The sequence below is a fragment of the Hemiscyllium ocellatum genome, chromosome 4 (genome assembly GCF_020745735.1).
Source record: "Hemiscyllium ocellatum isolate sHemOce1 chromosome 4, sHemOce1.pat.X.cur, whole genome shotgun sequence".
Lineage (NCBI taxonomy): Eukaryota > Metazoa > Chordata > Chondrichthyes > Orectolobiformes > Hemiscylliidae > Hemiscyllium > Hemiscyllium ocellatum.
In genome coordinates, this window is record NC_083404.1 from 77,568,446 (window position 1) to 77,587,432 (window position 18,987).

At 40.1% G+C, this 18,987-nt stretch overlaps 1 protein-coding gene across 2 annotated transcripts in view; it reads left to right on the forward strand.

The window, feature by feature from the left end:
• Nucleotides 1-18,987, forward strand: part of pcmtd1 (protein-L-isoaspartate (D-aspartate) O-methyltransferase domain containing 1) — a 93,664-nt gene that overhangs the window by 13,327 nt on the left and 61,350 nt on the right. The window contains exons 1-2 of one of the 2 annotated variants that reach the window (XM_060823478.1): nucleotides 6,699-6,766; nucleotides 17,614-18,084. In XM_060823478.1, the coding sequence (XP_060679461.1) occupies nucleotides 17,778-18,084 (307 nt within the window). In that variant the 5' untranslated portion in view covers nucleotides 6,699-6,766; nucleotides 17,614-17,777. Of the gene's footprint in view, nucleotides 1-6,698; nucleotides 6,767-17,613; nucleotides 18,085-18,987 lie in introns of those variants that run through there. The other variant, XM_060823475.1, reaches the window with a different exon arrangement.

Sequence of the window (18,987 nt, forward strand, 5' to 3'; positions counted from 1 at the left end):
AAAGGCAACTCAGTATAGGCAATAAATGCTGGACAGCCAGCAACACCCACGCTCCATGAAGAATTTAAAACAAAAACTTGTGCAATGTAGCAAAGCTACTATTATTTTTGTGCATCAATAATATGCTCAATTCTGAGTAAGTCAGAGACTCTGGAAGGGTCCAGTTTGCTTACCTGTATAGTCAGTCAGGAAATGTTAAGGGATTAAAACCTGCTCTGACTCCTGAGTAACTATCAAAAATCCTCCATTTCAGTGCCCTGACTATCCACAGCTATCTACCCTATTCTCCTGCCCACCGCATGCTACATTCTCTCCTTGTCAAAAGAAGCTTTGGAGCTTCAAACATCTGAATACATCAGTTAGTGCTGCACAGAAAAGGTGGATGCTTTGACCTCCAGTGTTGATCCTATGTTGGAAGACTTTCACAATAAGGTGCATTCCATGTTTCTCGAGGCTTGAGTCAGAATTTCACCAGAAATAGAATCAGGAGTGGCAATCTAGCAGCAATTTGGTCCAAAACTATTGTGATGACCAGTTTGCAGATGACCTTGCTTGATGAAACTGAGAAAAACTACATAAATATTTTAAAATAGTTCAGAAGTTCAATATTTGCTCCTAATAGGATTGTTGGGATGGCAACTCTCTTGCAATGCCAGCCTGAAAATTGTTGTTTTGTTTCTAAGTAACATAGAAAATGGGGCAGGAGTGTTTGCCAAAATTACAGCCCACAAAATGTTGTGCTACCTATGACCTGTTGTGCACTTCTGAATGTTATGCAGTAATGACAAATTGAGTATATCAAATGAGGAAGTTGTGTATTGTAAAGCTGCTGACTTGGTTAACTTTTATAGTACCTGATTACAAATTCTCCCGCATGTTGGAACTTGCAAAGTAAATATGTTGAAATGAGTGGAAGTGTTGTTTTCAAACCATTGTGTTCAGGGTGTCAGTCAGCATTGAAGCTGCAATAAACAATTTTTTTATAATTTCTAATTTTTCCCTAAAATAAATTATCTTAGCCTAGATCCATACTGTGGAGTGCTTGAAATGACTAAGTTAAATCTGCATACCGTATGAGTGATGGAGCACGAATTGATCAGGGTGAAAGAAAAGTATGATTCACAACATGAGGTATCTTTTTTGATAGCCAATGTTTTCACCTATACATTAGATTCTTTTTTCTACACCATAAATTTTAATGTTTGATATTTATATCACTTGAATCTACAAACCACCATCCTTTTTCAATGATAGGGGAGCCCAGCACATCAGTCCAAAGTTTAAAGCTGAAGAATTTCAACAATCTTCAATGCCAAGAATCCATCTCAGCCTCCTCCAGAGATCCTAATGTCACAGATACCAATTCCGTTCACTCCATGTGATGTCACAGAATGTTTGGAGGCATTGGATACTGCAAAGACTATAGCCTTAACAATATTCTGATAATAGTTGGGAAGACCTGTGCTCCTGGGCTTGCTGCACTGCTGGCCAAACTCTTCCAGTGCAGCTATAATGTCTGCAAGATGCTGATAATGTAGAAACATTTTTTTCTTTAATTCGCTCCTGGAATGTGGGCCTCAGAGGCTGGCCAGCATTTATTGAGGGTGGTGGTGAAGGGTTGTTTTATTGGAGTGGAGGCCTGTGACCAGCAGTGTTCCACAGGCATTGGTACTAGGTCCATTTTTTTTTTGTTTATGATTTGTATGACAATATAGGAGGCATGGTTAGTAAGTTTGCAGATGAGGCCAAAATTGATGTCATAGTTGATAGTAAAGAATGTTATCTAAAATTACAAAGAAATCTTGATCGGTTACATCAATGGGCAGTGGAATGACCAATGGAGTTTAATTTGGATAAATGAAGTATTGCGTTTTAGTAATACAAACAAAGACAGAGCTTATTAATAGGACTCTAGATTGTGTTGTAGAACAGAGAGGCCTAGGGGTTCAGGTATATAATTCTTTAAAATTTGAGTCACAGGTAGACAAGGTGGGTTTAGCAAGCTTACCTTCGTTGCTCTGACCATTTGAGTATAGAAGCTGAGAAGTAATATTGAGATTGTACAGGACGTTGGTGAGGCCTCTACTCATGTGCAGTTCGGGCCTTTCTTTTATAGGAAGGATATTACTAAACAGGAGATGGTTTAGAGAAGATTTACCAGAAAATTGCCAGGAATGGAGGGTTTGAGGTATTAAATAGCCTGGATAGGCTGGAACGTTTTCCACTGGAAGGTTGAGGGGTGGCCTTTTATTGAGGCTTATAAAATTGAGGGGCATAGATAAAGTCAATGAAAAGGTCTTTTCCTTAGTTGGGGGAGTTCAAAACTAGGGGGCATACTTTTAAGGTGAAAGGAGAAAGATTTAAAGAGGGCTTGAGGGGCAATGTTTTTTAAAATAATGCTTCGTGTATGGAATGAACGGCTGGAGGAAATGGTGGATGCACATGTAGTTACAACATTTAAAGTTTTGGATAAATTCATGAATAGGAAAGCTTTGGACAGATATGGGCCACGGAAGGATATTGTGAAACTTGAAAGGGTTCAGAAAAGATTTTACAGGGGTTTTGCCAGGGTTGGAGGATTTGAGCTATAGAGAGAGGTGCTGAGTAGGCTGGGGCTGTTTTCCCTGGAGCATCGGAGGCTGACTGGTAACCTTTATGGAGATTTAAAATCATGAGGGGTGGGATGGGGGAGTCGAGATTTAGAGTGACAGGGGAAAGATCTGAAAGGGACCTAAAGGGCAGCTTTTTCATGCAGAGGGTGGTGCGTGAATGGAATGAGCTGCTGGAGGAAGTGGTGGAGACTGATACAACTACAGGATTTACAAGGCATCTGGATGGGTATTTGAATAGGAACGGTTTAGAGGGATAAGGACCAAGTGCTGGCAAATGAGACTAGATTCGGTTTGGATATGGAGGATATTCGTGGCATGGACGAGTTGGACTGAAGGGTCTGTCTCCATGCTGTGCATCTCCATGATTCTATGACTCTATAACAGTTGGAAGGTGGAGTGAATTTAGTTTGGGAATGTGGTTGGCGTGGACTGGTTGGACTGAGGCATGGTGACCCTTGGGTTAAATGTAGACCAGCCCTATGATGGGGCTATGGTTTCTTCATTTATTCATCGAAGGCTGATACTAATCTTCTTCATGGCAATTATTTTAAATAATTCATCAGGGTTCTGACCCAAAACATTGAGTTGCCTGCTCCTGTGATGCTGTCTGACCTGCTGTGCCTTTCCAGCTCCACATTTTATCGACTTAGATTTCCATGAACTTCTCCTGTGCCTTGTTTGGACTGATTTTGTTTTTAAATGTGCTTTGAGAAGACAATGGCAGATATAGCCTCCTACTAAAATACTTTTCCAGCTCCTCTTCCTCTTCTGCCTCCCACTATGAATTGTGAGCCCTAGTCCATGCTGTCGCTGCTCAATATTTGTATGCTGTAGGCTAAGAGCTATACTTGCTATAGCATCTTTGAATGGTAGCAAGCACTCTGGCCAGAATGCTTGAAGCCAAAGCCAATCCTTTTTCTTTACAGAACTACAGTAATTTAATTAATTGCATCAACTTTAAACAAGCTGAGAACCACAAAGCACTTCCACAGACTCAAATTACTCAATAACTAACCTTTGATAACCTCTAATACTAACTTGAAGCAAGATATAATTGTGGAATTTAAAGAAAAGAATATAATATCTGTGGAAGAGTCCAGCCTTCATAAACACTGGCTCAGCAGCTTGGCAGAGATGGCTTGCAAGGTAAAGTTCATACCATATATCTGTGACTGTTCCCTGGGGGAAATTCTGTCAAGTTGACCAGAGGTAAAGGTATTTCAGATCTAGTATTGCGCAGCGAGACTGGGTAATCAGTAATCTCATAGTAACAGGTCCACTGGAAATAAGAGATCATAATACAATTGAATTTCATATCAAGTTTGAAAGCAGTACAGTCACATTCCTGATGAAGGGCTCTGGCCTGAAACGTCGAATTTCTTGTTCCTTGCCTAACCTGCTGTGCTTTAACCAGCAACACATTTTCAGCTCTGATTTCCAGCATCTGCAGACCTCACTTTTTACACTAAGCAATACAGTCAGGCAAGTTTGGTTGAGGAATTGACCAAAATGCATGGATCTGATCAGTGGGAAGCATTTAAAGAAGCAATTCAAAATTTTCAAATTTATATTTATTAAAATACAAAAATTTAACAAAAGAAAGCTATCTGTGCCTAAGAAAGTTAAAGATGTTATGACTTTTCAAAAAAAAAAGACCAAAAGATGGAGCAAAAAATAAAATGGTACATGAGAGGATTAGGAATGTTTGAGGCCAAAGAAAACCCAAAGTGTTGATAAGAATTGGAAAAATACAGAATGAGTGTAATCTATCCAGGAACCGGCTATAAAAATAACTTGTACAAACATTTAAAGATGAGAACAGCTAAAGCCCCTGAAACAGACGCAGGAGAAATCACAGAAATGAGGAACTGGCAGAGACATTGAATAAATATTTTGTACTTGCCTTCATAAACAAATTACAGAGCAGAAAGAGAGCATAAACGAGGAACTAATGTAAATGAGGAAATTAAGGTAATTCATAGAGGGGAGAAAAAAGGTACTGGAGACGTTAGAGAGTCAGTTCCCCATGACAGCTTTCATCCTCAGTATTTCTTATAAAAAGGTTGTTGCAGAGAAAATTGATATGCTACTTGTGACTTTTCAGCATTCCCCATATTCTAGAATGGTTTCATCAAGAGTAGGAAGTTAGCAAATATAACCCTCTTCATTTTTCAAGTAACAGTGGATAAAATGAGGGTGTACAGGTCAGTTAACCTACCCTCAGTTGATGGGAAAATGCTAGAAACTCCTTTTTAAAGAAGTCTTATCAAAGAAAAATCTTACGATTAGATAAAGTGCAAAGTTACTATGTTTTGCAAGAGGGAAATCAGACTCAAACAGATGTAAAGTGTTTTTAAAGGATAAACTAATACTGTAAATAAAAGGACAAACCATTTCTACTTAGTAGAAGGCATATGATAGGATGATACGTGAAAGGACAGTATACAAGATATGGGCTCATGGAGTTGAGGTACCTCATGGGATAAAAATTAAAATTTCAAAAATACTTCGCAATTTTAGGCCAACTATCTGCAACAGCCCATTCATATGGCACGATGGCTCAGTGGTTAGCACTGCTGCCTCACAGCACCAGGGTCCCAGGTTCGATTCCAGTCTTGGGTGACTGTGTGGAGTTTGCACATTCTCCCTGTGTCTGCGTGGGTTTCCTTCCACAGTCCAAAGATGTGCAGGTTAGATGAATTGGCAATTGGCTGGGTGAAAATGTTTTGCTGGTTAAAGCACAGCAGGTTAGGCAGCATCCAAGGAATAGGAAATTCAACGTTTCGGGCATAAGCCCTTCATCAGGAAAACGGTTACTTTTCGAAGGATCGGTGTGGACTAGTTGGGCCGAAGGGCCTGTTTCCACACCTAATCTAAAATCAAATTATCTGTTCCAATTTGGATTTGTAAAGCCTGCGCTCGTCCAGAACCCAAAAACTTGGTTCAGGTTTCAGTCAGATATTATTTTTATTTTAAATGCACTGCCCAACTCCAACTTTAATTCTCCTGCTAGCAATCTTATGTACAATTATTAGCATTCAGTATTGGACATACTGGGTAAGAGAGAACGCAACACAAATTCACCAGCATGACATCAGAGACGAAATGTCTAAATAGATCAGGGAGGCAAGCAAACTTCAAATTTCACTGTACGAGATCTCAAAGTGTAGAGCAGCACTGAATTTATTGTTTTTCCATTTGCTTTTCCCAGGTTCACAGCTCCTTGAAAGTGGAGTTGCAGGTAGTTAGGATAGTGAAGAAGGCATTTGGTATGCTGTATTTTATTGGTCAGAGCACTGGGTGCAGGAGTTGGGAGGTCATGTTGCAGCTGTATAGGACATTGGTTAGGCCACTTTTGATTTACTGTGTGTAAGGATGTTGTGAAACGTGAAAGGTTTCAGAAAAGGATGTCGCCAAGGTTGGAGGGTTTCAGCTATATGGAAAGGCTGAATCAGCTGGTGCTTTTTTTTTCCCCTGGAGTGTCAGAGACTGAGGGGTGAACTTTTTATAGAAGTTTATAAACTCATTTTAGGGGCATGGATAGGTAAATAGACAAGGATTTTCCCGGGGTGAGGGAGTCCAGAATTAGAGGGTGTAGGTTTAAGGTGAGAGGGAAAGATTTAAAAGGGACCAAAGGGGCAACTTTTTCAAGCAGAAAGTAGTGCGTGTATGGAATGAACTGCCAGAGGAAGTGGTGCAGGCTGGTACAGTTACAATATTTTAAAAGGCGTCTGAATAAGTATATGAATAGGAAAGGTTTAGAGGGATGCGAGTGAAGTGCTGGTAAATGGGACTAGATTAATTTAATCTGCTTGGTGATATCGGGATGAGTTGAACTGAAGGGTCTGTTTCCGTGCTGTACATCTCTATGACTCTATCAGCACGATCCATTAAGGAATTAATAATTCTTAGAAGTTACCTAGTTAGTCAGACATGCGCACACTAACAGAAAATGTAATTGTGTAAGAGGTATAAATGTCACATTATTTCAAAATCCTATTGATACTTATACACTTTTAAATGTCTATCTTTTAATGCCATGAATCAAATGAAACTGGACTGCCCTCTAGAGGCTAACATACTGTAAATCTACCCAAGCAAGTTGAAAAGTCCAGAGAACTGCCCCCATGTTTGCAGGGCTTCGAGTGAAAAAGGTAAGGTCAGTGAGGCCATACCAGATTCCTGGCCAAAATGGAGATGATTAACGACCTCCATCGATCATTTCCAACACCATATTATTATGAAAGTGACAGGAATTGATTTTACACACAACTGACATAATAAGCCTTCGTTCAGTATACTTTTGTAGCGAAAATCACCAGAGGGTTTGAGAAATTGTTGCAACTTCAATGACAAGTTATTTGCACAACTTTTTTTAAGCAAACTGTGTAAATCAGCAATTTTTTTTTGTTGTGTAATATATTATTTGCTGTGAGTCCTGCCACATGCTCTTACACCACCTCCAACTTAGTGGCCAGTCGATAATCAGTTGACACTGATCCTTATGTGGGGAATAATAATAAAGACCTTTCTATATTGTCTGTGAACTCTAACTGGATAAAGCTATCTTAATGATTGCAGTGCACTGTCCAAACCCTTAAATTCTAAAATTCAAAGTCTGGTTGAAATTGTTGATTTTCATCAAGTACCATACTTAACCTAAGCATTCCTGGGATAAAGATCAAATAAATTTACTAGAGTAGGCATATTCTCTAACTTTTTATTATTGGTGTTTGTCAACAGGAAGCAAGTACCCTGATGTAGCATAGAAATATACAAATATTAGTACAGACTAGAAATCCAAGCACACAATATTGCTGATCAAAGCTTAGTATCAAGTTACATGTACGAAGAATGGCTACCTAAATGAAGAGTGCCGTTGGTACCAATGGAATATCTCAATAGATGAGAAATATGCAAAAAGAAAAACAAATTGCCGTATGGTTAATGATTGATTAAAATTTTTGGTAGTGAAAGTCTTTGCATGTCAACATGTTACATTGCAAAAACACTTTACAAGAAAATGAGTCATGAAAACATGAACAGTTAAATTGGCAGTAGTTAATTTGAATCATTTAAGAAAGCCACATCATGACCAACTTAAAGTAAGTGTTGTAGCATTGCTGATTCTGGTTTCTTGAACAACCTAAAGCAGAATTCACGCCTTTTGCCCTAGTTAATATTGCTTTTTGTAAACATCGCAATTTTATTGATTCTGACTTTCAGCATCTGCAGTCCTGACTATCTCCAAGTTGCTAATGGAAATCTGCTACTTATTGCATACAGATCGGCAACAAATTTGTTTTCTATAATTCTTTAATTATGTTTCAATTCGTATGAAATTCAATTTTGTCATGACCTCTTATTTCCAGTGGACCTGTTCTTGACAAGATAGTTGAGGGTTCTGAAGTACAGACAGAAAAGTGGAGATGAGACCACAACCAGATCAGCCATAATCTTATTGATGGATGGAACAGGCCTGAAAAGCTGGTTTCATGCTCCTGCTCCCAAGTCCTACATTCCCATGACCATGTCCAAAATCTTGGTCAAACTGTTAGGTTTTCAGGGATGTCCAAAGGAGCGGGAGTTTGAAATGTTTAGGGACAAAATTCCAGAGTCAGCTGAAGGCATAGCCGCCAAACTATTAAAATCGGAGATGCTTAAAAGACCAGAATTAGATGATCACAGATAAATTCAAGATTGTACAGTTAAAGAAGATTACAGAAGTAGGAGGAGAGATTACAAAAATCAAAGAATCCTGGAGATGTACAGCACAGAAATAAGATCCTCCAGCCCACTGCACCCATGCCATCAACTATTGTATTCCCATTTTCCAGCAGGTGGCCCATTGTATGCACTGACATTGCAAGTGTACGTCTAAATACCACTTTAATATTAAAGTGTTTCTGACTATACCACCCTTATGGGCAGAGTTCCAGATTCCCACCACCCTATAAGTGAAAACGTTTTTCTCCTCTGTCCTCGAAGCTTCTACCCCTTATCTTAAATGCCCCCTGTCATTGATCCCTCCAAATTTTTTCCTGTCTATCCTATCTATGCCCTTCAATTTTATACATCTCAGTCAGGTCCCCTCTCACTCTCCTGTGCCTGGAGGAAAATAGCCTCAATCTGTCCAATCTTCTTTCATAACTGAAATTCTCCAGCCCAGGCAACATCCGGTAAATTTCGTGTTCACCCTCTCCAGTACTATCAGATCCCTTTTTTTATAATGTGGATTCCAGAATTGCACACAACACTCTTAGCTGTGGCCTAACTAGTATTTTATGTGGTTCCATCTTAATCTCCTTGCTTTTAAACTTACCACTTTATCTACCTATTCTGCTACCTTAAGGGGCTACTGTCAGTGTACATGCGCATCAAGGTCCTTCAGATCCTCAGTGCTTCGGAGTGTCCTACCATTCAGTGTTTCCTTGCCTTGTTTGTCCTGACCAAATACATCACCTAACATTTATCTAGATTGAATTCCATTTGCCGCTCGTCAGTCCATCGATCCAACTATCTGTTGCCTTTTGTAGTCTTAAGATTAATCTTCACTACTTACCAAACCAATTTTTATATCAAGGAGTTTGCCAATCAGCATTTCTTCATTTAAGGCTAAGACCTTTATATAAACCACAAATAACAAGTGTCCCAAAACTGACCCCGTGGGACTTCACTGGACACTGACTTCCAGTTTAAAAGCACACTATAACCATCACCCTCTGTTTCCTGCCATGAAGCCAATTGTGGACCCAATTTGCCAATTTTTCTTGTATTCCATAGACTCTTTGCTTTCAGTGTTGGGATTTTATCAAAAGCCTTGAAGTCCAAGTAGACTACATCAAAGCATTCCCCTCTGTCATACCTGGTCACCTGTTCGAAAAATGTTATCAAATTGTTCAGAAAAGACCGACCCTTAACAAAACCATGCTGACTGAAATTCTAAATAATCCCAGCCTCTCTATTGCAGACTATTCTGTCCCTTCGATTTGCTTCCAATATTGTCCGCATCACCGAGGTTAGATTGACTGACCTGTAACAATACTGTTGTTTAATTCCTCAGCGTCACATACTAAATGTAACCCGAGAGAAGTATTTCTGTATGTATAGGAAGTTGGAACCTGTGGAAGAAAGATTTCTTTCACAGAAATAACTCCGGAATAGGAAAAGCGAAATTAAAATGCTGGGGGTACAATGCTGACTTGCAACAGCTACCGGGACATACAGGAGAGCGTACTTAGACAGATTTTGGAAAGATGTAAAAACAACAGAGCTGTTATGGGTGGTTTTAACTTCCCATATATTGACTGGGACACTCAAATTCTGTCCCATCAAAGCTCCTAGCATGAAGTAAGACCATTCAGGAGAGTTTCTTGAATGGTCCAACTGGACCGGTTTTTGGGAAATGAGCCTGGCCATGTGAGTAAAGTTTCAGTGGGGAGCATTGTGGGAGTAGTGACCTTGGATGACAAGGGATGATGTTTCTTAAGGAAGCATACATAAGGTCTAGGAGGATGGGAACTGATGAAGCCTTTAAAGTATATAAGCAAAGTAGGAAGGAACTTAAACAAGTTCCCAAAAGGGGTTATGAAACGTCAGTAGCAAACAGAATTAAGGAGAATTTTGGAAGGTCAAGTACAGGTGCAAATTATATGGTTAATGGCTGAACCCTTTGGAGTATTGATGTGCAGAGGGATTCGGGTATACAGGTCCACAGATCACTGAAGGTGGCAGCGCAGGTAGATAAGGTTGTAAAAAGATTTATGGCATGCTTGCCTTGACTGGAAGTGGCATTGAGTATAAGGATAGGCAATTTATGCTGCAGTTTTATAGAACTTCAGTTAGGCCACACTTGAAATATTGCGTACAGTTCTGGTCACCATAGTACCAAAAGAATGTGGATGCTTTACTGAGGGTACAGAGAAGGTTGCTTAGTGTGGGGGATTTTAGCTATGAAGAAAGTTTGGGTAGACTGGGCTTGTTTTCACTAGAACACAAGAGGTTGAAGGGTGACCCGTTAGGAGTTTATAAGATTGTGAAAGGCATGGATGGATTGGAAAGTATGAGGCCTTTTCCCCAAACTGGAGCGGTTAGTTACCAGGGGACATAGATTCAAGGTGTGAAGAAGGAAGTCTCACACAAAGGGTGGCGAGTGCCTGGAACGTGCTACCAGAGGAGGTGGCAGAAACAGACACAATAGTAGCTTTCAGGAAGCACCTGAATATGAAGGGGGTAGAGTATGGATTCTGGTAGTGAAGACTGTTTTAATATGGAAGGGTAAAATGTGTGTCAGCACAGGCTGGAGGGCCAAGGGGCTGTATTGTTCTCTGAATAATCAGTTCCCATTTGTGGCCATCATATAGCCATGTTCCAGTAATGGCACTTGTATCCTAAATGTTTTGCCTGCATTTGTACCTTTTTTTAAGGTTGTCTTTTTAACATAATTTAACATTCAAGATATAGTCAATGCTTAGCCTTGTTTCTCCTGTCTTCTATCTCCCTTGCCAGTTTCTCTATTGCTTGTTGCCAGCTTGACTCTAGTCCCCTCCACTTTTGATTATCCCATAGCTTCCCATCTCGGTGACAAGCTAGTTTAAAGTGCCAACTGCAGTAACAAATCCTCCTGGAGGACATCCATCCCGGTCCTGTTAAAATTATACACGTCCACCTAACCAGAATTAATTGCAATGCTTCAAAGTTTGATGCACTTCCTCTTGTGTTTGTTATGCATTGGGAGCCCAGGGACTACATAGATAAGATGTACAGGGAGGTGGTCATACCACAATTTAGACACGTACAGCAGAAAGGAAATGGGTGACCAGCAGATGGTTTAAGAAAACCAAGCAAGGAGTACTGGAGCTTGTCTCTATTTGTGCTTGCTATTTGATATTAATTTTGGAAATTAGTAAATGTGATGGTTCTTCCAGTGAAGTGGTAGTGGTTTGGAATTCTCTTCCACAAATGACAATTGATGCTCGATCTGTTGTTTATTTTAAATCTAAGATAGATGAATTCTGTGAGCAAAGTTATCAAGGGATATAGATACACGGCCACAGATCACCCATGATCTCATTGAACAGCAGTACAGGCTTGAGGGCCTGAATAGCCTTCCTATATGACACTAGTTCTCCGGCCATTCATTCAATCAATCCTCCAGTTCTTCTGCTCGAAAGCACATGGTATTTGGAGTTATCCTTCCATTAGTGGTCCTGCCTTTTAATTTTCATTCTAACTCTCTGAAACTGCTTTTAGGACCTCATCCTGTTATTAATGCCTTTAATTTTCTCTCTCTTCCTTAGAAGGAAGTCCTGCAGCTGCTCCTTGACATCCTCTTCCCAGGCATCAGGGATGTGACACACCATCCAAGGGTCCTGTTTCATGCCGTAAAAACGCATATCTAATATCCCGACTTTGACTACCCTATCACTACTGACCTTTTTTTTTGTTTTTCTGTCTACCCCTTGTGTAGCTGAGATGATTGTGGTGCCATGAACTTGTCTCTGGCTGCACTTCCCTGAGGAACCATCGCCTTTGTTTAATTTCCAAAACTGAATTCTGATTGGCAATCACAAAATAGACTTGAAGCTGCTGTATGCTTACCTGATGTTCTTAGACTGTCTGGTAGTCACCTATTCCACCACAGCAGACTGTTCCATCTGTTGCTCAAGTTCTGAAACCTGGATTTCAGAATTGTGCAGCTGGTGACACTTCCTGTTGATGTTTGTTTGTCTCAGATATGTGGTATGTCAATGACTTCACACGTATTGCATGCTGTACACTTTTTCACGCTGATTTTCTGTCTCATAACTCTGAAAATTATTTGTTAGTCATAGAAAAAAAAATGAATTTACTTTCCTTTGCCAGCTCTTCTGTGATGGCAATTGCCTTGTTGCCATGGTTCCTCTCCTCACCTGCTTCTGTGATTCTGACTGCCTTACACAGGGTCCCCTCCTTGTGCTGTCTGCTCTTCAATAAATTGCCTGAAACCTCTGATGTGCTCTGCACACTCTGGGTTCCATGCAGTAGAGATACTGGGTGGCACGGTGGTTAGCACTGCTGCCTCATAGCGCCAGAGACCTGGGTTCAATTGCTGCCTCAGGCGACTGACTGTGTGGAGTTTGCACGTTCTCCCCGTGTCTGCGTGGGTTTCCTCCGGGTGCTCCGGTTTCCTCCCACAGTCCAAAGATGTGCGGGTCAGGTGAATTGGCCATGCTAAATTGCCCGTAGTGTTAGGTAAGGGGTAAATGTAGGGGTATGGGTGGGTTGCATTTCGGCGGTCGGTGTGGACTTTTTGGGCCGAAGGGCCTGTTTCTACACTGTAAGTAATCTAATCTAATATCAAGTGGGATTTAAATAGATCATTAGTTAAATAGCCAATTGTCTTAGCAACCCACTTATGTGAAATCCAGATCGTTCCCAAACCCGCCCTGTTAACTTCAGAAATATTGTGTTTGGAGGCAGGACTACAATTTAATTTAGGTGTCTGCTGTTTTCACCCGAGAGTATTTGTTGCAGTGAAAATCTGGCCCTTTAACTTCAGGAGTCAATCCAACTCCCTCTTTGAAAGCTCAATTAAATCCGCCACCAACACTACTTGCGCAGTACTACGTAGATTCTAACTGTTTGCTACACTTACAAAATGTAATTATTCAAGTCAGAAAATGAGGAGGAAGAAAACTGACAAACTGAGAGAATGTGTTTTAACAAAAAAAACAACAATAGGTTGCAGTATGGAATGCAGCATATTTTGAGTTTTAGACTATTCAGTGAACACATGCAGTATATGTCTTTGTCTTGAATCTCTCTACCTGAATCATTCAGCTGCAGTGCAAATTACCAGTACAACTTTCCATAAGTTTGCTCCTCATTGTAGATAGACTTCTTAGAGTGACACAGGTCCAAAATAGGGTGCATGTGATAGATACTGTGCTGAGTAAGGGGAACTTGTATTTGAGAATAAGGATCTGCAGAAAAAAATTCCTATCCAATCTGTACATGACATATGTCTGTGAGGGTAGGGATAAAATAAATGTTAGAGGGACAGCTGGAATGTGAATCATGGCACCCAATTCAGTACAAATCTGAGGATGTGGGAGATCAAGTGTAATTCATGCAGTTGTTATAGGGAATTCACTAATGAGCGGCTAGGATTGAGTGATGTGTAAGTTGTATGATGAGATGCTTGTGTGAAATAAGTGGTTTTAATAATAACTCAAAAGGAGATAGAAGGAAGGAGGGTAGATTAACCGAAATTTTCCTTTACTTGCAATGTTTAAAGTATAAATAAACAGATGTACAGTGATTAAACCATCACAGAATTAATGAGTAAAACATTAACACTGAAAAACAGTTGAGGTTTCTATCCCAAATAAATATTATTTCCAACAACACTTGAACATTAGGAGCAAAGAATATATTGCAATTGCATATTAACGTGGAGTGTGTGGCATGCTAACTATTGCTAAAACATTGCTGCAAGACAGCCGGGACTCAACCAAATTTATTAGGCTTTATCGACTGGACGTGCAGAAAAAAAATAGGAGGAGTGGATGAGTTCATTTAAAGATGAAATTGTTTAATAATAGGAAAGGGATTCCAGGTATTTTTGTTTGGATAGTAGTAATAGCAGGATAGAAAACTAGTGAGAGTTGTGTATAGGCTCTTTAATAATAACTTTGAAGTTGTAGCACATGGAATTGCTGAGATTAGAGAAGCATACAGCAAAGGTAAGCTAGTTTTAATGAGAAATTTTAGTCTGTTTGTCCAAATATATAAGCAATTTAATAGAACAAAAAACAAAGAAAATTTACAGCCCAGGAACATGACCCTCCAAGTCTATGTCGATCCAAATCCACTGTCTGAACCTATTGCCCAATTCCTAAACATCTATATCCCTCTGCTTTGCAGCTGCTCATGCATCTGTCCAGACGTACCTTAAATTAATCTACCGTGCCTGCCACTACTACCTCTGCTGGCAGCGAATTCCAGACACCTACCACACTCTGTGTAAAGTATCTTCTGCATGTATCGCCCTTAAACTTTTCACCTCTCACCTTGAATGCATGACCTCTTGTTATTGAATTCCTCACCCTGGGAAAAATCTTATCTCTGTCCATCCTGTCTATCCCTTCATGATTTTGTAGATGTCAATCAGGACCTCCCTCAATCTCCTTTTTTTTATGAAAACAATCCTAACCTACTCAACTTCTCTTCCTAGCTAGCACCTTCCATGTCAGGCAACATCCTCTCCAAAGCGTCTACATCCTTTTGGTAATGTACTGTATACAGTATTCTAAATGCAGCCGAACCTAAGTCTTGTACAATTTTAACATGACCGACCAGCTCTTGTACGCAATACATCCGATGAAGGCAAACATACCATATGCCTCCTTGACCACTCTATCCACCTGTGCAGCCACCTTCACGGTACAATGGACCCGGACTCCCAAATCTCTCTGTTCATCAACTTTTCCCAAGGCTCTTTTGTTTACAGTATAGTTCGCTCTAGAATTAGAACTTCCTCACATTTGCCTGGATTGAACTCCACCTTCCACTTCTCTGCCCAACTCTCCAGTCTATCTATATTCTCCTGTACTCTTTGAAGTAGCTTTCTGCTCTTTCACCAACTTTTGTATCATCTGCAAACTTAGTGATCATACCAGCAGTGCCCTCTTCCAGATCATTTATGTATATCACAAACAACAGTGGCCCCCAGCACTGATCCCTGTGGAACACTACTGGTCACCTTTCTCCATTTCAGGAAACTCTCTTCAGTTATTACTCTCTGTCTCCTGTTGCTCAACCAGTTCTTTATCCCCCTAGCTAGAACACCCTGCATACTATGTGACTTCACTTTCTCCATTAGTTTACCATGGGGAACCTTATCAAATGCCTTACTGAAGTCTAAATTCTATGTATATGACACCTACAGCACTTCCTTCCTTCATTTATCAACTTGGTCACTTCATCAAAGGATTCTATGAAGTTGGTAAGGCACGATCACCCCCGCACAAAACCATGTTGCCTATCACTCCTAACCCCATTCTTTTCCAAATATAAATAGATTTTATCCCTCAGTACCTTCTCCAGCAGCTTTCCCACCTCTGATGTCAAGCTCACTGGTCTGTAGTTGAAAATGTGTTGCGGTTAAAGCGCAGCAAGTCAGGCAGCATCCAAGGAACAGGAAATTCGACGTTTCGGGCAAAAGACCTTCATCACCGGTCTGTAGTTACCTGGAATATCCCTACTACACTCCTTGTACAGGGGGACAACATGAGCAACCCTCCAATCCTCTGGCACTTCACCTGTGTTTAAGGATGCTACAAAGATATTTATCAGGGCCCCAGCTATTTTCCCCCTCGCCTCCCTCAGCAACCTGGGATAGATCCCATCCAGTCCTGCGGATATGTTCACCTTAATATCCTTTAGCCTACCCAACACCTCTTCCCTCCCTATGTCAACCTGATCCAGAGTAAACAAACTTTTGACTCTAATCTCAACATTCATCATGTTCCTCTCCTCAGTGAACACTGATTTAAAGTAATTATTGAGAATCTCACCCATTTTCTCAGGTTCGACACACAGCCTTCCTTCCTTCCTTATCCTTTAGTGGACCAACCCTTTCACTCATTACTCTCTTGCTTTTTGTATTTGAATAAAAGGCCTTGGGATTCTCCTTAATTCTACTCGCTAAAGTTATTTCATGACCCCTGTTAGCTTGCTTGATTCCTCTTTTAAGATTGGTCCTACTCTCCTGATACTCCTTTTTGTTCTTAGCTGCCTGGACCTGATGTACGCTTCCCTTTTCCTCTTGGCTACTTGCACGATTTCTCCTGTCATCCACGGTTCACGAATCTTGCCTTTCCTATCCTTTGTTTAAAAGTGCAGGATAGGCATGCCCCTATCTTCAACCCGTATTTGAAAGTCTTCCATGTATCAAATGTTATGTCAGAATAGCAGTGAATTTTTTGAATGTATCCAGCGAGTGTTTTGTTTTGTTCTGACCAGCTTTAGACAATATTCTCAGCTGATCGATCATCCACATAAACTGTTATGTTATAAAATGTACATCGTTGATTTTTAAATTATAAATGTTATTACTTAATAAATTGTGGCTTCTGAGTTTTTATTTTCAAGGTGTTCCTTTTTTTAGTGAAATCAATGCTTTGCACATTTATCTGGGTGAGGTTCAAATAATGTTATCATTTTTAAAAGATTGATGTTACCAAGCCTAGGAAGCAATTGAAAGCAGTTAGAAAATGTTTTTCTTTCTATATTAGGCTTAAAGGAAAATGGACTAAGCAACTTGATTTTAAAGTGTACATGCGCCATTAATTTCTTGAGTTGGTTTGTGCAACTTTGAAATTAAAGCTTAGCTGTCATTTTTGTCTGTACATTTGCCATTATAAGGAGGTATTGAATCAACTTCTACATGAGTGCCAATGAGAGTGACATTTACCTTGCCACCAGCTTTCTTAACCTCCCAGCTGCTTATATGCTGTCAATTCAGATTTTTAACATTGTTTTACATAAGCAACATTTTCCTGGAGCTGAATGTTGGAAAGATGCTATCCGATTCAACCCCCATTACATTACCTTAACAATAACATCTGAATCATTCACAGGTGCCCAACAAAATCTCAAAATGTGACTCTGTCAAACCTCTGTCTGTCATTTATGTTGCACCAAGACCTCTTTTGCGTTTTAAGGTATCATATTTGCTGATCTACACTTGCATTCTTACCTGCTACTAAATCCTCAAGCTCCACTTGCATATTCCTTCAATCTCAGCTTAGCAGTTTCCTTCACATGTTCAATGTATGTTAGTCCACAACAGGCGAGAAACGATTTCAAAGAAAAATCTTGTGGAACAGAAGAGAGGATGCTAAAAATATGTATAACAACTTCTTGTGTCAGAAGTTTTAACCCTATTCATACTATTGTAACTTGCAAGTATTTAGTTGCAGAGTTAAATTGCATGAATTGTGATTGTCTTTTGCAGGTTTCTACACATTGCATTCTGTTGCAGCTCTGTGATGTCCTAAGGCCTCCGTATCTAGGCTTGTGAAGAGATACGCTATTGTCATCGGCCGCTTATGCATTATCCAGCGAACTCAATGTTCTAACATTTTGTGGATCTGATCTGATTTCCCAACACTTGGAGTCATGGGTGGAGCTGTGAGTGCTGGTGAAGACAATGATGATTTAATTGATAATTTAAAAGAGGCTCAATACATTCGTACTGAGAGAGTGGAACGTGCCTTCAGGGCCATTGATCGTGCAGATTATTATTTGGAGGGATATAGGGACAATGCTTACAAGGACCTCGCTTGGAAGCATGGCAATATACACCTATCAGCACCTTGTATTTACTCTGAAGTTATGGAAGCACTGAAACTTCAACCAGGATTGTCTTTCCTGAACCTTGGCAGTGGCACTGGATATTTGAGTACAATGGTGGGCTTAATTTTAGGTAATACAATTTTAACTTTTTTAGTTTGTTTTAAAATTTAACTTCCAAATTGCCATTGTGGAGTGTTGTCCAAAAATATTAAGGTGGTAAGCAATGATTTATTATGAAATCTAATGCACCATCACTCAGGTTAACCTTTTTTTAAGTCTTTTATTTTTAGAAAATATTGGTGGGCTAGACGTCCATTCTGCATTATCAACACATAAGACATCTGTTTGTCTATAATCAAAGGTTCTGTCTATATCTCAGCCCACATCTGCCCAACTATAGAGGTGATGTGGTTGTCAGAGTGGTATGCAATGGTCTGACTCTTTTTTTTGTATTTAACACTGTTTTGTTGCGACCCTCACCTATATTTAAAGCATCAATGAAAAATCACCTTTGGTGGCACGGTGGCTCAGTGGTTAGCACTGCTGCCTCACTGGTTCGATTCCAGCCTGGGGTGACACTCTGTCTGTCTGTGTGGAGTTTGCACATTCTCCCCATGTCTGCATGAGTTTCATCTGGGTTCCCCAATTTCCTCTCACAATCCAAAGATGTGCAGGTTAGTTGAATTGGCCATGTCACATTGCCCATAGTGTTCAGGGATGTGTAGGTAAGGTGCATCAGTTAGGGAAACATATAGGATAATAGAGTAGGGGAATAGGTCTGGTTGGGTTACTCTTCGGAGGGTCGGTATGGACTTGTTGAGCCGAAGGGCCTATTTCCACACTGCAGGGATTCTATAAAGAACTGCAAAGCAGAACCAAACTTTTAAGTGCTAAAGTAGAGAACTTGCACCACCTGCTGGTGCATTGAGTGGGATATCCATGATATCCTGGAATACTACCACTCCCCTCCCCCACTTCTTCAGGATTCTGAGGCAGTGTGTTCTTCATCAAAAAAAACAATATTTTAAAAATG